Below are 21,615 nucleotides of genomic sequence, written 5' to 3'. Positions count from 1 at the left end.
GCATGGGTCGATTTCTGCAGTAAACAGGCAGYTCTGCTCCCTCCAAAAATACACCAAGGACAGCCAGGGGAAAGGAGGGTGGTTTTAAAACACGACACAGAGATAGCAGGTCAACTTAACAATAGTCAATTAAAAATCAGCCAACCCCAGAGACAGAAACCCTTTGGAAATCAGACTTCATCTCCTCTTTTCCACTCAGAATTATTTGTTCTTACGAGTAACTGCAGATGAAAAAGCTGATGAATAAAAGCCTTCTCCATAATCCGTTCATACTTGCAAACAGGTTTATGTTACAAATTTGGGTTTCATCTGCCTTGGAAAACACTGCAAGGGCTATAGCAGGGAGCTGGTGAAGGGGTTGCGTAAGATTAACCAAGGGATAACCCAGAGTCAGGTTGCTTAAGTTTCTCCTGGTTGCTGCTATTTAATGTCACTGCCTAGTTAGCATTTGGGATAAAGGAAGCTTTTGTTAACTACCTGCTCTCACCCTGCCTCCCGCACCTTCCCTCAGGGTTTGCAGATCACACAAAAACATCCAAGTTCCTCAAGAGATTTTTCAAGCAAAGCCAAGGCTGACAAGACTTGACATTCCTGAAATGTTTAAATGGGGGGGAGAGGGAAAAAGAACATTTTTCACGCCCATTCTATACATCAGAAACAAGCAAAACTTGGCCCAGATGCAATTAAAAAAGATTTTTTCACGAGATCATCTCAAATAGTTTAAATATTCCAGATGAAAAATTCTTTGCTACAGAGCAGATACAACCCCCCGCATCAAATACTGCRCATTCCGGGAGAGGGCTGCAGCAGAAAGACATAATCAGGCCAAACGACAACCACCGCACGCAACTTCCCAAACCCATTCCCGAGAGCCCCACGGAAAGCCGGGGCCACTGCGGTGGCCGGCACACTCAGCCCCAGCGCTCGCCCGCACTTCAGGCGGAGGGCATCCAAAACGCAGCCTACATAACCGCCAAGCACTGCAGACTCTGAACTGAAACCTCTGCAGGAGGCTAGCGGGAACCAACCTTCCCTCCTTCCAGACAGACAGGAATCCTTTAGAAGTCACGACTCCGTAACTTGGTAATAAGCTCTGGATTAAAACGTTTGCCTAACAAAGGCGCAAGAGCCAAGAAATCCAATTTCAGCCAAATACCAGGAAAGGGATACTGCTATCAATAGCCATTATATTAATTGATTCATACACTAGCCTATTTTGTAGATTTTTCTAGGCTGGAGTTTAGTTTGCCTGATACTCCTGGACAGCACTACACAAGCGAGAAGGGTCCTGATGGAGCATTACAGCCCTGTAATAAAATCCACTGAAGGCGATACAAACCAGATGTGGAAGGTAACTCCATGTACTCTAAAAGGTATTACAGTACAGCTTTACATAYGGATCAGAGCAGGCCAAACACTCGGGAGTGAGCACCCATATCACAAAAACACACACAGTCAGCTCCCAATGGGTTAACTGGAATGCACTGAGCTCTACTGCCCAATTATTCTTCCTTGGTTTACTAGCGCAGAAATTTGGGCATCAAAGAGGACCGCGGCGTTCCACTTGTGCAGTAAACTCCTTTCACCAACATCACTTCACACTTTCCAGAGTGCAAAGTTCGTGCTGATATTGTTGGCTTTCTCACTTGCTGCTTTTTGGCACTGGCTCGCCAGCCTGGCTGTTCATTAATACACAATCGGTACATTAAAGGCTTTGTTCCACAGTTCTAGCTAGGTTTCAGCAGTCTTTCTCCAGCAAGTGCTGTCTTGTGGGGGGAGAAGCAGCAAAATTACCTCTGAAAGAGCAAAAAAAGGTTTAGGCATTCCTACGGAGTACACAAAATTAAAACAAAACAATACAATACACCTACCAATGGGGTTTTACACAGTAAGRGAGTATCATAATCTATTCAAATAGCATGCAGAGAAAACTTGGAAATACCATCCTAACACTTTAATCCTTTATGCACTAGTTACATTACCTTTTTTTTTTTTGGGGGGGGGGAGGGCGGAATACAGACTAGGTAGCCACATCTGTCATCCAAGTCTGCCTAAATAAACTGATGGTGAGAARGCATCTACCATTTTCAGCTGAATGACTGCTAGCTGGGGTTGCTGTAAACAGTCACTTACAAAAAAGTCTCGTCTATTTTTTCAGCTATCCCCTAATCTTCCGGATTCAGGCAGGAAGCAGGACAGCCCTGCCTCATTTACTGTCACAGCGGTTGCATGGAAAACCATGTCACCACGGATCAAAATCATTTCTGCTCTTCTGGGAGCACTTTGTGAACTGCTCCACTCCACACCACCCCTTGTTCCTACCAGCTGAAGGCATTAAGCAAGCAAGTTGAACCAAGGGAGTTGGCTGAACAGGCGAATGGTTTGAGCACTAGAATTTCCTTTCAGCTGAGATATTCTGAGGACACAGTTTGAAAAACAGAATCAACCCCATACTTAGGGCAAACCACCTGGGACTCACTGGGGCTCTCTGGCTGCTTAGCTTTTGCTAGCAATGAGCAGCAGCTTTTCTYCATCACCCTCAGCCTGGCAGGTAACCACAACCAAGGGGTTGCACTAAGCCCATCAGACCAGCTACTGGATAAAAAGCCTTCTGTCCTTCAACCAAAGCCCACATAGGTGTGGCAAATTCAGTACCTCGAAATGAGTCCCACCAATTTCCAGTCCAATGCTCCTATGCTTTTCTGAGCTCCAGCTATTCTGCTGAGCAGAAGACGCTCCACTATGCYGCAGAAACCCTCCCCGGCAATCAGCACGCTTCTTACAGCCTCCAAGGAAAACACAGGTTGGGCAACAAGAAAAACCTTAGGTCCTTCGTGTCAATGCTGGTCTGAAACACATGGCCACATTCAGCTTGTGTCATCCCTTGCTYTCTGGACAAAAACAGCCCATTCACCTGTCACTAACTGACTCYGCAATTAAATGGCCTGTATTTCACAGCCTCCCCTTGCCCATCTCCAAGCCTGGATTATTTCAGCCTCTAGWCCAGATTGTGCCTCCCCATATGGCGTGCTCAGGACCAGTTGCTGCCCCACTTTCCATATGGGCAAAGCAACCAAAGCTGGAACAGGCATGGTAAACTTACCCCACGCCACCCTTCATACATTATTAAATCTTATTTTCCTTCCCTGAAAGACTAAATATAGGTTGTTGGTTCAACATAAAAATAAGTACATGCTTCAAATGCCAAAAACAAACAGAGTTTACATGTACAGAGTATTAAAAAAAGCACTCTAGTCATTTCAGGTCCTTTCATGCCACATTAATAGTTTCTGCCCCAGCTTTTCAAGATTTGCTTATGATTCAGATGAGCCCAACTGGAAAACCAAAATCAAGAATCCTTGAACTCTGAAGGAAGTTTTATCTGAGTTTGGGCCCCTATCTGCACTAAATGCAACACAGCCAAATAACATTTTTCCATCATTGTTTATCACTATTGCTTCATGTTCTCCCCCCATGAACCACAAGGTCGTAGAATATTTCTCTGAGCAGCACATGGTCCTGTAAATTGTTAAAGATCTGGATTTACATCAGTGGGATTACATGAGATCAGCCAAATGTGCACATGCTGGAGAGAGAGGGGACAACACAGCACTTCAAAACTCGAGAGCATTTTTCATTTATAAATAGTTTACATTTTTTGGATCCAGCAGCAGACAATCCGCTCAGTCTGTACTGAAACCAAAGAAATATCATGTGTGAGCACTAACCACAGTGTAACAGAGATAATAAACAACAGACAGGCAGCCATATGCAATGAGGCTGGTGTTTTTCATAGAGGAGGAAAACTAAAAGAAAAAATATATTAAATTTATTAAGTATCATGCAGCTAAAAGGCTTATTATATTTCAGATGGACTGGCAGAAGTTTACAGATTTGACTCAGCAAGTAATGATGGGCAGGTAACATCCACAAGGAAGCAAGCTCGCTACACCCTTGAGGTGCACCTACAAACAGGAGCAATTCCAGTCCTGAATTAAAGCGGAACCAATGAAGTCTCCTAAATTGTGTATGGGAAACAACTATAAGAAACATAAGGAATTTAAAATACACAGTGCACCTCACAACCACGCTGTGTGTTTGTATACCCCATGCGATTAGTTTTGCGAACAGCTTGCATATAAGAGCAAAGAGGGCCACAGGTAAGCGGAGGCTGCTCCGTGCAAAGCAGGGCTGCCTGTTGGGCTCCTTTGAAACTCCAGTCTGCCCGATTTAGCCACGAGAAGAAACACAGCCTGACTACAAACCTCCCACCCAACATCAGCTTTCACTCACACCCTCCAACTAAAACTAAAATGAATGCTGACATCTCTCTCATCGATGCTTTTACAAATGTTTTAGATGTTATGTCAAACAGTATCTTATATCCCACAGAAAAGACACATCTTTAAAGAAAAGTAAGCAGGACAGTTCTGCGCTTGCCAAGTAGAGGAACCTGGACCCGGAGCATCTCTATTGAAATCAGCCTGCCAAGACCAATTCAATGAGTGTTTATTACTGCAAGGAATTCCACAAATATGCTGGTAACTTTTAAGCATCAGTGTGTGTTCCTAGGTGTGTGTGGGGGGAAATCTTTAAAATACACACTTTCCAGATTTGTGAACATTTACCAGATGTAAAAGAATTCAGAGACAATCCATCTGCTATGACAACTGTGTGGACACCAAACCTAGAGCAATAAAGTCTCAAAAGCCATCACCTTCTTGAGCGAAAGCCTATAGCCAGATAGGCTTGGCTGAACAAAGGTTTGCTTTCAATTATATTTCAGATTCTTCTAACAATAACTGTGTGGCGTCTGGCACCAACACATCTAAACCTTTGAAGTGGTTCTCAGCTCCAACAGGAAAAGGGGGAAGGGTAAAAAAAGGGAATCAATCAGCAATTTTACTTTGAGTCAAACCTCCTCTCTGAAGAGAAAATGTTAATACCACAATCCCTAACTGCACCAGAAATGTTGACAGCTAACAAAAAAACCCCAAAATACACGAAAAACCCACCCACAATCCACCATGTCCAGATTAAATTAGCAACAGGTCTACACCAGGGTTGCTTCTTTTACCCTCAGAAATGAACTAAGAAGTTATATGACATGTGGGTTAATAGTCAATGGGGTTTTCCTGCCTTCTGAATACCTAAACGCGGTTGCCACTGGAGGAGCCATGCCCAGCTTCCCACAGCAGCTTGCGGTGGGAAACCTCACTTCACTTTCCCTTCTTAGTCACACTCATGCCTATATTAAAATACTCACGAGAAGAGAAGCCTCATGCCTAAATCCTAACACAGAAACCCAACATGCATGAGTAGCAAAAACAGTACAAAATAAGCAGAAAAGGAAGATAATACATAAAACTCACTGTGACATTTTCCATTTGAAATGCAATTGCCATATTTAAAATACCTTTTGTTCCAAACAGGATTTTCCATATTAAATGCTCAACACATGGCATGGTTTGATTTGCATTTCCCTGAAGAGTCAAAGGAAAAGCTTTGTCAGGAACCGACTAAGAAGCATTCCAGTGTCTTGGGGGATGCCGCTGCTTGAGGAGATGCCGGAGCAGAGCGTGTACCACCTTTGAGGAGCACAGGGCCACAGTGGCATTGCTACCATCGCTTTTCTACTTCTGAGTAAAAACAGCTGCTGCCAAAGGGCTCTCACAGAAAAGCTCATTGCACGGGTCTATTCAGAGCAGGTTTAAAGCAGGGCCTGAGCATCAGCTGTCACTGCATGCAGGTATCCATGCTGCTATATACGGGTACTTCCCTTTCACCAAAGGGAGCTTTCAGGTACCTAAACCCCTTTGCAGATTTAAATGACCTTGCCAAGATAACCCAGAAAGTCAGTGCAAGAGTAGGGCAATGAACCTCATTTTTTAAAATCATGTATCTTCTTTGCCTTTTTTGTTTAAATAAGAACAGTTGTGGCTTAACAGCAGCAAGGTATCGAAGCAGAACAACTCCCAAAACCAAGGATGGTGGTTTGGGCTGGAATGACATTCATTTAAAAAGGGATAAAAATGCCTTATTCATTTTCTCCAAGCTGTGTCCAAGTCCTACCAACTCTTTTTGTTAGGCCAGGCAGTTTCTGGAAACATCTTCTGGCTCAAAACATTCTCAGAATTTCAAGAATCTCCTCCACAAATCTCAAGGCTGTTTTATTCAGGAATGCTAACATGTGGGCAACGGGAAACCAAATCGTTCCCTTCAATGCTGCAGAAAACTTTAAAGTCTGCCCGAGATGAAAAATGCACGAGTTAAAACTTTGAAGGAAGTGTGGAGCTTTTCGCTCGCAGACAGATGGATTTCAAATATCACCCAGAACATAATCTTCTAGAGGGGAACGTGGCCATACCAGGAAGGCTTATGTGCCTAACAAGACTGGTGGCCTCCATATGCTCCCCTCAAAGCAGGGTGGAGTTAGAAGTGCATAAATAAAATAGACTTTCAATTGAGGCTTTCTTGGCCTTCAAAACGCAGAGAGAATCATATTTTGAAAAAGCTCTCATCAGAGAGTCTCTTCCCTCAGAGAGGATCCACCCACCTCCCACCACTTCTCAGTTTATAAGCACTGAGGAGCAAGCAGGCACTTTGCATTCTGCTTGCACAGCTCCTAGGACAACAATCCTAGGGCATAATCTGTAACCAAAGATCTGCCCTGGTAAGTAATTATGCAAAAAGCAGGGTTTCTCAGATGGCATGTTTTGCCCACCAAGTCATACCAATTGCTTCACCCAGCAAATTTTGTAATTTACTGATGCTCAAAGTCTGGTTTGACAGTATGAGCAAAGCCAGAGTAACACCAAGATGCTGCCCACATCACACACCCCGGAGTCCCCATCAGGGAGCTAAATCAAGGCACAATAACCCTCCCTTGAGATTTAGCAGAGAGAGAGTGGCTTCATGTAGGCAACTTAGTTGCCTATCATGGGATAGGTTGAGTTGTCTGCTAGAAATAACCATTGCATTCCATCAAAGCAAAAGAAACTAGACCTCTATTTAATGGCTAATATTTATAGGCTTACACACCAGGCAAGATTAATCTTTACTTCTGTTTTATTACAGAACCACATTCAGGTTGAGGAATTGTGCCCAAATCTATAGTCTGCTGATGGCAGCAGAAACAAGGCTCAACTCCTGCTTCTGCTTTGTTATCCTGTAATTTATTTCTATACTGCTCCTTGGTGAACAACAACAGATGTTCTGAGATGAGTGCTGGACACATTATTTTTCTTTGTTTGCCATACTCCTGGACATCAGCATCAGGGTGCTGGGCCAAATGCAGGCATGGGGCAGGAAGCACACACTGGGACAGGACAGAGGCATGGCTCAAAAAGCCATATACCACATCAAAATAGGCATCAAAGGGTCCTTAACACCCCCCACCCCCCAACACACTCAGAGGTGATACGGTTCATTCAGTTCAACCTGAATGTCCTAAATTTCAGGCAGCCACTGAGAACAGGAAACGCAGAGAACTGGGGAAGGTGAACTGCAAAGAAGGGAGCGAAGCAGCCCAGCAGAGGCAATGGTCCCTCACCCTCCCTTCTGCCTTGTCCTTGGTCTTTGATCTCAGTGGACCCAGATCTAGAAAGGAATCTTGTAAATCTCTAAGCCACGTGAATGGCAAGAAARAGTAATAGCTTTTCTCCTCTGCGGCAGGCATGGTCTGGTAGCTCTGAAGCCATTCAAACAAGCAGAGGAGAAGGAATTCTGCATTTGAAAAATGAAAGAGAACCCTATACAGGAAAAGTGGCAAAAGGAATTTCAGCTGCGACAGACAATAACCTCCACAAAACATTGCAAGGCACATTTTCAATCTACTCCCAGCTCAGCCCCAACCACCCAGGACTGCTGTTTTATTGTCTATCACAGAGCAGCATCAGGAAAMCAGCTTCTCAAGGACACACAATTCTCTTTTGCTGACTCCAAACAGCACAATACAAAAAGGAAGTAGTCTGGGAAGATGATGGTCAAAATAGAGATTTTAGAAGTGATACATCCTGCAATTGCAAGGCAGACTGTCTTGCAACCAGTGGCCAGAACTATTCAGGAAACCATAGAGGAAGTAACTGTAAATTGTTGGACAGGGAAACTTCCACATTTTGTTTCTGAATGTGCAGGCCCACAGTCTCTGTGGAATTCCTCTTATTTTAGCCATACTTCTCACAAACAGATCTACAGCCCTGTGGTTTAATTAGCACATAGCCCCCAAAATGTTCAGCTACATCTCCTCTCTCCTCCCAAAAGGTGGATTTTCCTTGTTTTGACTTTTTAAAAAATTTATTACAAGTCTAAATGGCTTAATCACGCACAGTCTGTTCCTGAGCAAGCCTCATGCTGGCATTACAGCTTGCACACAGGGTGCTTCAAAACCTCGCCTTCGAGCTGGCTCAAGTATTCACAGCTGGAGGGTGAACCAAACAAAGTAAACAGCAGTAACTGGAGCCAGGCCGGGAGCCTGCTGCACACCAGCAGTTAATTATCAGCATGGGGGCTGCACAAGGGGACTATCACCTGCAAAGAGAAGGAGTGGGCAGATGCCYGTACAGGGGAGAATTTGGGAAAAGAAAGAAAATAAAAATATTACATAGTCCAAATAGTAAAATCCTGAGAGCTGGAGCAAGCCTTGCGGACACACACAAAATACACGGATGCCGGAACTGTGGTGCGGTCGGCAGGCGTCCCTGTCGGCTGAAAGCGCAGCCTGTCAGTCTCTTGTTAAGCAGACCACAAAGTGCTAGTACTTGAGACACAAGTGCTAGAAACTGGGGGAGAGAAACACTGCCTTGGCTGCTATTTGGCATTTCCCGAGGGTACTGCATAGTTGTGTGGCCCTGCCCTCTAGACAGTGACTTTAAAGCTCACATGTCCATGAGCAGCCCTGGAGGCCTCTGGACATCCATCCCCACACCAAAGTGGTGCTGCTGAGGAGTGCAGGAAGGAGCATGGATGCAGGCAGAGCTGGGAAAGACACCCAGGGCTGTGGCTTTCCATCTGCAGCTGATTGCTCAACCACCRTCAGGCTCCGAGGCACGAAGACCTCTTCTTCCTGGAAAATCTCCTCCAAGAGGAGAGCAGAAAGTCTCTGAAAACCATTCCCAGCTGTGGCTGTGACAGTCACAAGGGCTTGCTGCTTCACACCAAAACCCTTCCCTCTTCCAGTCCCCCAACCCGACAGGAAACCCCCCGCGGCACCATTTTAGACATGGAGAAGTGACAGCACTGGTCCCACCTCTGTGGCATCCCCCTGCTCCTGGGAGCTGCAAGGAGGTATCTCAGCCCCTCTGCTCCTACTGCTATTAATTTGCCCTGGCACCATGGGGTGGGGGCACTGAGGCCCTCCACCTTCCTGTTAAATAGGGGCAAACACGGACAGGGGCACTCTGTGGAGCCACATTTTGCAGTACGATTTCCGCTATCTGCCACGCTCTGAKCCCTGACCAAAGCCTCTCCTACAGGCAGGGTTTAACAGCACTGCTCTCCCCCATGGCAATTCTTTGATGTCTAATACAAGTTAATCTCACACTACTTCCTTTTCCTCGGTGGGAGTACTGACACAGTTGCTCCTCCCAGCTTGTTGCCTAAAAATGAGGGAGAACTTGAAATTTTTGAGCCCTCTAATCAAATTTAGTTGAAATTGGCCTGCAGCTTCACGAGCTATGGGGGAAAGAACAGACATGCACACACACCCACATTCATACAGAATGCTTTCTCAGGAAACCCAGGTAAAAAGCAACACTTCCCTCAAAGAGGTTATTAAACCATGAAGAGGCAAAGCCAGACCCTGCTTTAAGTCCACAGTACAAGCCAARCAGTCTCAGATCTGTATGATTTTTTGTCAAAGGAGATTAATTCAAAGATCAGCACATATCTTGGTCAGTAAGTTAGGTAAGAATGAAATCAAGAGCTCCTGGAACTGATTCAACTCACCAAGAAATCAAAAGCCAAGCAATTTCTCTGGGGAGCTGGACTAAGCCCCAGAGATAAACAGACACATTTGCTAAAACACCAGGAGCTGAAAGAAGTCCCATACATATGACTTCAGACTGAAAAGACAGACCATCAGCTTCTTATTTAGGCTACAAAGTTAAAATACTCAAGATTAAAGTGCTAAGAAACCAGGGGTGAAGTCTCAACTTTGCACACCTCCTCCCCAACCAGAAGGTTTCATCTCCTGCTCACATTGCAGAGTTCTAGTCTGCCTGGGTGCAGTTTTATCTTTGCAAACTATTTTCTAACCTATCATAACAAAGAAAAGAGGTCATTCATCTGCTCTTGTGAATGCAGAGTCATCCAAACCCTTTAAGTACACTGATCTCAATGGCTTCTGGATGATACTGAACTGATCTTCTCCATAACAACAACTGGAAAGTGGGAAGGAAGACACACAGGAAAAGAGGCTTGCAAGAGTAAGAAACGATAGAAACAGTGCAATGCCCACAAATGCTTGCAAATCAGAGAAGTCTACATTATTTCCTGCTTCAAAGCAGTGTACGCGTGTCATACTTCATGAATAATCCGAAGGTGATTAAAAGCTAAAAAATTGCTACTTGGAAGACTTACATTCACTCGTTTGATTTTAAAAAAAAGGGCTGGGGAAAGAGAAGGAGGGACAGTTGTTTACAGACTGAACAGACAGAAACAGCACAGAAATATGCTTAGCAAAAAGAAAGTATTATGACATATGCTTCAAAATGAAACATCATATGGTTTATTTAAATCTTCTAAAACAGGACAAGTCTCATTTTGCCAAAACAAACGAAATACAAGTGCTGATCCGATTCTACCCCTGCTTCAGAAGGAGATAGAGGTTTATTGTGCCTTATGTGGATAAAGGGGGCCCGCTGGACAGTGTCCTGGCAGACTGGTACGGCCAGGCCACAGGCAGCCAAAGGGCAAGCGCAGGCCAGCTCCCATGTGCCAGCAGCATTTGACATTGCCACACTGGCCTGCGCCTGCCAATGTGCCAGCGCTGCCCAGGTGCGGGAAAGATTAAGCAGGTGGCAAGGGAGAAGAGGGTGGGGATTTTGCAGGTACCACCCAGATCACCTTCATGAGATGATCTCTCCCTTCACCAAGGGCAGTGAACTCACTGCCTGCCTCCATGATGCCTTATCCTCCCCAGTGGGGGGATCTGCAGATCTACTTCTCCATGCTGCAAGGCAAGGAAAAAAAAAAAAAAAAAAAAAAAAAATAGAACCACCTAATTCAAGTTACCTACTCTGGGACCAGGGTGACCACAGGAATGGCCCACACCATCTGGATCGCATGGACCTCTTTCCTAGGCTAAGAGAAGGTTACTCATGCTTTCGCAGCTTTTGAACCTGGGGTGGACCACTGCCAGACAAACTCAGTTTAAACACATTTATGGAAAACAAAGCAAATACCAGTTCACAGATTCCCTGCTCCTGAGGCTCCAGTGGAGGGAGAGCTCGCACCAGCAAAAGCCAACTTTCCCCCATTTTCCCTCCACTCGCACAGGCACGCACCAAGAGGAGGAAGGAGAARCAGCAATGTTTGGACAACTGGAACACATTTAGGGGGTGATTTTTCACAGGGCCTCCAGCCAGGCAGTTTCCTACGATATCAATTTTATTACCCGCGACAGAATTTGCAGACCAGAGACTCTCTGACCCGTGGGGGTTCCCAACAGCACAGGGTAACACACTTGCCCGCAGGCCACCCTTCTGTAGGGATATTCTCCATCGCTTCTCGCAGCAAGCATTGCCGAGTGGGTACGGCCATGCCAACGAATGAGAACAGGCAAGAGCACTCAAAAAGCCTGCAGACTAAACCTGGATATTTTTCCAAGTTGTGGGCACACGTGGTTTAATGGAGCAGCCCCCCAGTGACAGCTGCACTATGCAAGGATGTGCACAGTTTTGCATTAGAAACCTGTCTATGCTGGAGATCAAACCAAATTAGCTGAGCTCTCTTGAATCTGCTGCAACCACCACCTGACTGGCCAGCTATAGCTTTTCAGAAATATTTTCTAGATGATAGATGATTAAAAAAAAATCTTTGTTTATGTTGGCATACAGCATGCTAAAACAGACTTTAAGTGTGGTTATAAAACAGCCCAGTCTACGCTGGCCAGGCAAAACGTGTTTCAAACTTGTAGGGGTAGTATTTTGAAAGAGGTTTATTAGTAGTGCTGATGGTGAATTCTCTAGGGTGGATGAGTACACACAATGTGGAAAAACAGCAGGTTCCCATCCTGGCTAGCACCCACCATAAAAGCACTGGCTTCAGGTAACTGGGGATATGCTGCACCCACATCCCCATGACCCAGCAGCATGGCCCTGACTTTGCATTTTAACTCTCTCTCATTTTCCTTCATGTACCTGAGAGGGCTTTCCATAGCCAGCAAAAACTTGCCAGCTGGAGGAGGTGGTGGTACTGAGAAGTGACTTTTTTCAACATTTTACAGCCAAATTTCCACTGAACTCAAAGTCCATGTTTCCTAATCTGAAAGGATTCATCTAAAAATAGACACCTTCATTGAGGAGGAAACATGCAAGAAAAAAGAATGTATTTAAGACTACTCCTCTGTCGACTTCCAAACTTGATTTGATTGCCCCCAAATGGCCCCGAAAAAACACCAATGAAAATCTGCAAGTAACTGTCTCATTGTAAGCAGTGATAGTAAGACTATACACCCCAAAAGAACATGACACAGAAATACACACACAAAACTTTAGCTCCAGAACATCAGTTTTAGCCAGCTAGTGCATTTTTTAAACACAGCTTGTGCATGACAGTGAAATATATGCTTTATAAAATCTGTAGTGCCATGTAAAAGCTATTCAACATGCAAAAGGACCTCTCTGATACTCTTTCTGCTGAAATCCATATAAAGCTATTGCAACAAGATAGACATTGCAACAAACATGATATTGCAAGATGCCAGGACACTAGAAAAATAACCAACTCCTCCAGTGTCTAACACAGTTAACATTAATAAACAGGCAGATAGCTACACTTTAAGAAACTTGTCCTCCAATTCTTTCTTAAACCAAAAATCTAACCACACAGAATGGAACCGTACTTCTGGAATTAGATGCGACACATCATCAGATCTTGAGAGGTGCCCCAAAAATAGCAGGGCATGCTTCTAGACTGCTCCAAAATTATACAGTTGTGGCTTGAGAGACAAGGCGCTGAAAACATAATGAGGGAGCATAACATATTACATATGCTGTGGTCCTGTTCTGAAGCTAGAAGAGGCTGGGGTTGAAGGACTCAAAATCATAGCACAGGATTCGGTTAACTATTAATGGATGACTCAGCTACAATAATAATACGTATTTTGTGTTCTGTGCTAGCACAATGGCATCATGGTCCTTGACTCAGGCCCCTGTGCACTGCAAGGAGAAAAAAGAAATATCAACTTAGTGGGACATTGTTTAATAGCTGAACATATTGGGAAATGAGAAAGAGGGTTTATTTTCCCTTTGTTTCTCTCTGTAGCCTCACACTGTTCCTCTATTTATGCACCACACTACGAAAGTCAGTAACCTCACGGGACTGCTGTCAGAGGGAGCCTGAGCTCCCAGGCTTCTCCTGGGTACTACTCTGGCAGCTGTTCTCAGCCTGACCATACATTCAGCCTCCACCAAAACCCACAATGGCTTCACATGTGGGTAGGCACTGATGGCACCCTGACCACAGGACTGTAGGCCAGGCRTGCTTTTGAGGAAGGAGGGCTGCCCAGGACTGGCTTGTTGCTGATGTGTGAGACAAGGAGCCTAGGAGCTGCAGCAGGCCTCCACGGAGCAGTGTGATGTTTAGGGTTGGGAAAAGGGCTCTAGCCCCAAGCTATCCATCCCTATGTAAGGCTCCAAAAGAGGCTGGGGGCACATCCATATGCCTGTACAGACCTCCATCTCTCCCAAGCACATTTTTGAGTTTTACAAGCCATCCTACATAGATCACAGTCAATTTTGTTTTCTCCAGCTGTTTGGTTGCTTCATTTTGGTGACCTTTCTGTGATTAGAAGGACAGCATGCACTTGTGGAAAGAAAAGAAAACAATGCCACTTCTAAAGCCATGTCTCCCAGCTGCCTTGGCCAGTTTACGGGATGAAATCACAACTTGGGACTCGAGGGGCTATGTTAACTCAYAATGTTACTCACTGCAGTTTCAGCACACTCACTTAAAACCATGCCCTATATTAAGTCATTCCTCTCACTCCGAATGAGGTGCTAAGCAWCTGCTGAGTTCTGCTCCTCTGGAGCTGATGAACCTGGAGCCTGGATTTTCTGCAGACTGTGCCTTCCCAGCAGCATTAAGCTCAATTATCTCTACTCCATTTATCTATACAATACAATCTAACTCCACATTGCAAAACAATGATGGAGTTGCACTGAGCGATTGGGTTAGCAGCACAAAATGATTATGTTAAAAGCTGATGAGCTGAGCTAACTCAATCTAAGGTGTCTCCTGGGGCAGCCAACAAGATCAATTAAAAGCCCTGCAGCCCCTAATTGAGAGTTTCTGGGTGCGGTTAACACGCAAGTCAGGGACAATACACAAGTCCTATTCAGAGCTAGCTACTGAGGGGAGGGAGAGGAGGGGGGGGAGGGGGGGAAATACACACCCTTAGCCTATTTTGCAGCCATCCAGGCTTCAATGCAGGGCTTCAGCCCCACTTCAAGGGCTTAAAGCTTCTGGTTACTTAATAAATGAATAAATGTACTGCTCGGGCATTTGGGGCACAGCCACAACCTCACGGCACTCAGCAATCCACAGCTGCCCTGCAGAGCCTGTGGGAGCTGCACATAGCCAAGGAAAATTGAAAATACTCATGATGGCCGAGATCCATTGGGAGGTCAAGCCAACTGGCCACAGGTCCAAGCTGGATGAAAGGAAAGATAACATAAGATCAATGTTCAAAATCTTCCACTGCGTTTGTGCTGTCCAGGTAAACAATGTCTTCATCTGCCTTCAGCACAGCAGGCCTCTGATAAATAAAACTAGGTGTATGCAAGAGAGTCAGGAAGGTGTTTCTCTACTGCTGGCACCCGGGGGACTACCCAAATATTAAGTCACCTCAGATGTCTTCAGCATACTCTGAAAAGCTGCAAGTTCAGGAACAACCTTCCAAGCTTTATGGGATTTCCTTGTACTGCAAGTTTGGCCAACTCAGGCTCACACTGACTACAGCCTCACTTCAGCAAAGTGCTCCTGCATAGGCTTAAATCTCACTGACAACTATAGAACTCCAGCACAAGCTTAACTTTAAGCAGGCGAAGCAAGATCTCATCCCCGCTCGAGAAAGCACTTAAGAACATGAAGCACTTCGCTGAAGAAGTGCTTGGACTCAAACATACTGGTTTTATCATCTTTAGTCTCTTGATGCCAGAAAGCTAAGGGAAGGGAAAATAACTAGCCCCAAGATTTGCTCCTTCATCCTTTACACTTTAAGCAGGACCTCCTGAAAGGCTCAGCCACCTTCAAGACTTACATCTACAGAACTGTAGAGCAGTTTGCACAAGCAAAAAGAAAACACGTAAGCGTTATCTATACATAATAATAGTTGTTTCTTCTAGAGAACAATTGATGGTGTGTTCATTTTTTTCAGATGCCTACTGAGATGCTTGTTTCCCTGCCCTGGGAATTTTCCCTTTGCCGTTCCTCCTCCCCCAGCTCCCAGACCATCCATTCTCCCCTTTTCAAACTGCACCCATTGTAAATGGTAGTGAATATTAACACAGCCCATTGAGCACTTGCTCCTTTTGTATGGGACCCTTGCGTTTCAAATTGCAGTCACTGTGAAGAGGAAAAGCCTCAAAGTGATTAAATGCCATGAAGTTTCTCAAAAGGAGAGAGAAATATGTAGAAGAGGCTGAGGGGTATTAGGACCCTTCACTTCATCACAGAGACTTCTCCAATGGACAGGAAGGCTTCTTAGTGCTGATATTTTATTTTGTCCTGACTTCACTATCAAGCTCATATACAAATCTACTCCTGGGACAGGAGTGATCGCAATTACACTGTCTGTAGCTCAGTTTAGGGACTAAGATGGGAAGGATCAAACAGTGATAGCAAAGGCCTTGCTGTTAACTGCTGTTTTCCTGTAGTAGCCAGTAAACACCACGGCATGCTGAGGGAGGCCAGTGAATCCACAGACACATGTTCACAAGAAGGACAGATTTACTTGCAAGTGTGTATTTGTGCATAATGAGCAGACTTGAAGAGGCACTGCTTTGCAAGTTTTGCTCAGTCTCCTCAGTTACCCCACCAGACCCACGTCAGGAGACCTTGCCTCCCAGCTGGCACTGCAAACAGCCCTGCTTTGCTGTGGCAGTCCTCTCCAGCATCACACAGGGCAGTTGAGGCCTGAATGAGGCCACCACAGAGGGTGATGCCTCAGGAAATGCTAAACTCAAGCCAGCCATTGGGAGCTGAACACGACCAGTCCTTCCAGACAACTTCCAGTCTCCTATGTACCAAAACACAGTAAGAGTTAGTTAGGATTTCCTAACTGCAGTGTTTTCTTCTAAAAGTACTGCATGTTTATAATTACCAGTTCCCTCACTGTCCTGCTTGACTGCAAAACTTGTCCCCAGATTGCCACTCAGGAGGGGGCTTCTGGCTTGAGAGAACATCCTTGGATTTCAGTTCTCTTTCTTGGGAATATAGGGAGGAAAACAGGTCACCTACATCTGCACCAAGCCTCAAACATCTCTCCTGAAAGCAGCGCTTTCAAGCCCAGCAGCCTCCTGCACAGCCAACGCACGGCACACGATGGGGGCAGAATTGCTCCACAGCTGCACAAGGGCTAGGCAYAACGGGTGCCTCAGTGATGATTACTTAATCTTTGTTCCATTATTTCAGCAGGGTTGGAAGTGGGACACGCAGGGAAAGAATTGCCAGCAACACTCCCCTCTCCGTGGGCCGCCAGCAGGATATTCCCCCCGCCTTCTATTCCAGCTTGCCTTGCATCTGCAGAGGAGCATGAGTTTTATTACTCCTGAGACTAAGAGCAACTGATGTCCACCTCCAAAGAGCACAATGCACACAAGCAATGGCAAAGCAAGTTTCTACCGAGTCCCACTCTGCTTTACCAAGTAGCCAAGGAAATTACCTTAGATAGCAGTTCAGAGCAATGATATTTGGTACACTAAAGCCCCAGAAAGATGTTCAGTCTCACTGCCTTCAAAGTCTCTTCATGCATGCATATCCAAGCACAGAAGAAGGAAGAAGGCAGGAATTTATGCCAGACTCCTAGTTCCAATTCACTTTCATGGCCTAGAAGTGTAAACAGGCACCCACAGGACTTTCAAAAGCACCCAGATACTTTGTCAGCTCACTTCAGAGAGAAGCAGCACCAGGTATTCACCGCGAAAACAAGAAACCCAGCTGGTGCCTCAGGGTAACTTACCCATATATTCAACCCACTCTGTCTTCCTGGGGGAACTGAAAGTARTTCTTAAATCTCTCAGGCACTTTCAAGAACTCTGCCCTGTTCCTAGACACAACACATCACACACACATTGACCCAAAGAAGGCTCCATGCACACCCTATATAGCTCCCTCCTTTTCTCCATTAAGGACTGCAGCCATTTCTTCCTTATTCTTTGCAACCATAACATTCCACAATTTTCCTTTTTAATACTAGTTCTTAAATAATACATGCTATTTAAGCTTATTTTTAAATAATTAGCAAACTCTGGAAACATTAAAATGTTTCAACAGCAATACAGCTTCAATGACTAATTAGTTCTTCTGGGCTATTATGTTCCAGCCTATGAAACCTGGCCAAATTCTTCCCTTGTGCAATGCAGGCTAGATCAGGAGTAGCTGTGCTAAAATTCATGAGTTACCCTAGCCTTCGCCAGGAGCATAAGTGTGGATRTCTGAGAAATGCCACCTGTAATACAGTAACTAACACAGAGAGAAAACAGTAAATCCTTTGAGGACAGACACCTGACATCCTGAAAACTTCACCTAGTCATTTGGGACAYAATCAGGATATATCTGTTTTAAAAGGCACATTTTTATTCTTCCAGATGCCAACAATGAATTAGCTATCCAGCTTCACTGCACTACTACATACTTAAAGCTTTCATACCATTAAAATCTGCACCCAAAATATAATTGCTCCATTGCTAAAAAGGGAGAGAGAGAAAAAAGTGATCTTGTAATGTGATGTCTGAAAAGAAATCTCTTCTCCATCTTTCTTCAAAAAGAAGATAGCATGGGAAGAAGGAAACAGCCTTGCACCTGGATTTTTAAATTACAGCACACTGCACGCTCAGTCCTGAAGTTTATGCCACAGACATTCTGGTGTAAATCTGACTTCAGATTTAGGCAGGTATCAAAAGCTCTTAAGTATCTCAAGCAGCTTCAGAGTGGGACACTGCAAAGTAGGACTGCAGAACAACTGCTCGGTGGAGTTTGATCTTGCCAGCGTCCTCCACGGACGAGGAGCTTCGCGTAGCTGCAAGCTGTAAGCTGCAAAGCCTGCCAGAGGCTGGGGGCTGCTCAGCRTACTGCTCTGGTCACGCCAAAGAGCTGCAACGTGCCCCACGCAACACTGCTCAGGCAGGAAGTCCTACACGCTTATATAACCAACTGTGCTCAGAAAGTGTGCAGCCCTTCACGAAGGATATTTCGGTGTTCATTTCTTAAGTTATCTGTACCATGTTGTATTAATTGCAAGCAACTACAGTGTGCTACCCCATGTGCATCAGTTATTCCTTCTGAAAGCTTAAAGGAAAAGACCTCCAAGCTCTGCTGCCAAAAAAAAAAAAATTACTTTCAAAAGATCCTAATGCTTTTCTTCAGTACTGATGGTCTTGTTGACAAAATATACAGCTTGATTAAGTCAGTCCCAGAACTCTCCCCAGCGTGCAGAGCCACATTTGTAACAGTTCAAACAAAGGCTTTATCTGAAACACACTGAAAATCAACTCCAAGCACCGCTTCAGCATTGTGGCACTAATTAAAAAAGATAAACTGCTAGGGAAGGGTTTTCAAAAGCACTTTAACAAAGTTAAAGAACAGCCACCAAGAGTCAGAGAACAGRATTTATCTTACCTCACTTAGCCACCTAACATGCCCAAGCTTATCACCCAGGCGCAGCAGTGGGGGGAGGCAGACACCTTCAGCAGGAGACCCGGGATACCCGTGTGTCCTGTGTCCAACCGCCCCGTCTCCACCCTGCTGCTTCCCAAGGGACCCCGTGAGGGGCTCCGCAGCGCCCACACACTAGGGCTGCGTCCCCACATCGGTCTGGGGCTCCTGCACACCTTAGCTTTTGCCTTTGGCTTCTTTAAAAAGGCAAGCGCAAAATAAGAGTGACACACTTGCACGGAGATGAAATAATGTTTCTTCAGCATATGATGCTTTTATAAAGGACAACTACTCAATATGAGTTAACAACCCACTACATCAGAAATTAGTGTTTATGAGCCTGTGAATCATTAAAAAAAAATGGGTGCTTTGGTTTTGTTTCTCTAAACCTACATAAATGACCTTTAGTGAATTAGAAACAATACTACTTTAAAAAAAACAAAGTATTTAAAATAGCTTAAATGTCTGCTTTCTATATTAATGAGGAAAAAGGAAGAAATGAGTTCTCTRTTGCCAGATACAAAAGCCATCACTAATTTCCACTTCAGCTAATTCTTTGGTTAGTTTAGAATTTACAAAGTGACAAATCATATTTTGACTAAGTGGTTAAAAGATCAAYAGCGTACAGGTCCGTAGTAGTAGATTTATGTGCGACTACTTCACTAATAAAATTTAAACTCAACTGAAGACATTCAAAAATATGTTCCATATGAATAAGACAYTCCCGGGTATTAGCACTCCTGAAAACAGAACAATAAATTTGGTTCAAACTGAGCTATTAATACATTTCTCTACATGAACAAAGATCCACTATCTTGTTTTAAAAGGAACATTGGGATTCTGGAATTATGCTGAGAAGATTAAAAACTTTATATGACTATTTTCTAAGGCTGAATGAAGGATCTCTACTGTGCAAGAGAGCACAGCAACAGGTGAACATGATGAGTCAGACATTGGACTATGAAGGGCCAAGTGCTTCTCTCAGTAACTCAGCACACCTGATAATTTCACATAAAACAAGGCATTTCTGCAACCAAAGTGAGTAACACCAAGAGAACCTGACAAACCCCTAAAAATTCTATGTAATAAGAAGTTGGATGATCTCCAACAATTTTTCAGTGACCATTTTCTCTCCTGGCAGAGGTACAGAATACCTATTACAGCTAGAAATTTTATACATTCAATAATCTATAAATCTGTTCAAACAGCTAGGAGGCCCAGCAACAGAAAAGCTGAGACACTTTTTCCACTCCCTCCATGGGTCTTCATTTGCAAAGGTTAGCTAATAGTTAAGGACACTTACTCATATGAGTGTATGGACATACATACACACACACACTTCCAGTTCTTATGTATTGAGACTGTCAAATGAATTGAGCTGTCAAAGCCAGGCACACTTTTTCCCCCCATTGAATCCTCTGTGCTTCACTTGTCTTATTTTATACTTCAGATCTTATCAGGTCAGGTCACAGCACAACACTTTGCAGTTACACAACGGGAGTAGATCCACTGCACTTTACGGGAAATGAATATTACACCGTCCTTCACTTGCAGACTGTTTTCGTTTCTATACTTTAAAATATCATTTCAGAAAAAAGCCACACCACTTGACTAACCATTAGGTACCATACGTAAGTTTAGCTGCCATCTGCAAAACCATGATATTTGGCAGATTAGTATCTTCAAAAAAAAATAGACGAGAACAGAGGGAATAACAAGTAGCTACACGAGCCACAGTGCTCTCACACCTTTTGGGAAAAAAAGCCTCAAAAGCACCATGACCACGAGACAGAGTTTAGTAGTCCACAACTCTTATTTCTACCAACACTGCCGGCTTTCACACCTTAAGATGGGCTCAAAACACCAAAACCGAGCACCGGTCCTGGAGCGCTCAGGTCCATATTTGGGCACCTCGCGAAGGGCCTGGTTTCGGAGCGGCCAGGCAGAGCTCGGGGCGCTCACCAGTTTTGAGAAATCAGGCCATTTATTGAGATGTCCAAATAAGGATTTAGGAGCCGAAGTTCAGCCATCCAAAGCTGGCCCTTTCATCTGCAGCAGATCATAGCGTTAACAGCAAAACCCGCTCTCGTCCCTCTCCTCCCTCCCACCCGAGGTGTCCGTATGAAGGAATATAAAGAAAACAACCTTTAAAAGCGGGCGGAGGGAAGYAAGGAGGGGGCGGCTGAGAGAAACTGACCCCTTGCTCCCACCAGCAGTGCCCAAAGCGTAACCGCACGCCAACCTCCGMCTCATCTCCATCCCCTGCTCAACTTTTGATGCGGAGGAGAGGAACACCCGGGATYTCAACGCTCAACAACTCCAAGGAGGCAAAAATAGTGTCGTTTCAGGAAAAAAGGGGGGAAAAACAGCAAGAAAAAGAGAGACGGATTGGAGAGACTGGGTTTCTTAAAAAAGGAAAAATAAGTGTGGCGCGTTGCGCTACCCGGGATAAGGCACGCACGGCCCCGGCCCCGAGCAGGGAGCCGGCCCCCGCGCACAGCGCCGTCCCGCCCGCCGCCC

General features: G+C 44.8%; 1 protein-coding gene across 1 annotated transcript in view; it reads right to left on the bottom strand.

The window, feature by feature from the left end:
• Nucleotides 1–21,365, bottom strand: part of LRIG1 (leucine rich repeats and immunoglobulin like domains 1) — a 98,102-nt gene extending 76,737 nt beyond the window's left edge. Inside the window, exon 1 of the mRNA XM_085300098.1 lies at nt 21,293–21,365. Within this exon, the coding sequence (XP_085156224.1) occupies nt 21,293–21,354 (62 nt within the window). The 5' untranslated portion in view covers nt 21,355–21,365. The remainder of the gene's footprint in view (nt 1–21,292) is intronic.
• Between the last annotated feature and the right edge of the window lie 250 nt (nt 21,366–21,615).

Source organism: Rhea americana, unplaced genomic scaffold (assembly GCF_003343005.1).
Source record: "Rhea americana isolate MKP2758 unplaced genomic scaffold, rheAme1 scaffold_16, whole genome shotgun sequence".
In the NCBI taxonomy this organism is placed as follows: Eukaryota; Metazoa; Chordata; class Aves; order Rheiformes; family Rheidae; genus Rhea; species Rhea americana.
The sequence above is the reverse complement of the archived record's forward strand: the minus strand, read 5'-3'. Positions and strand labels throughout refer to the sequence as shown.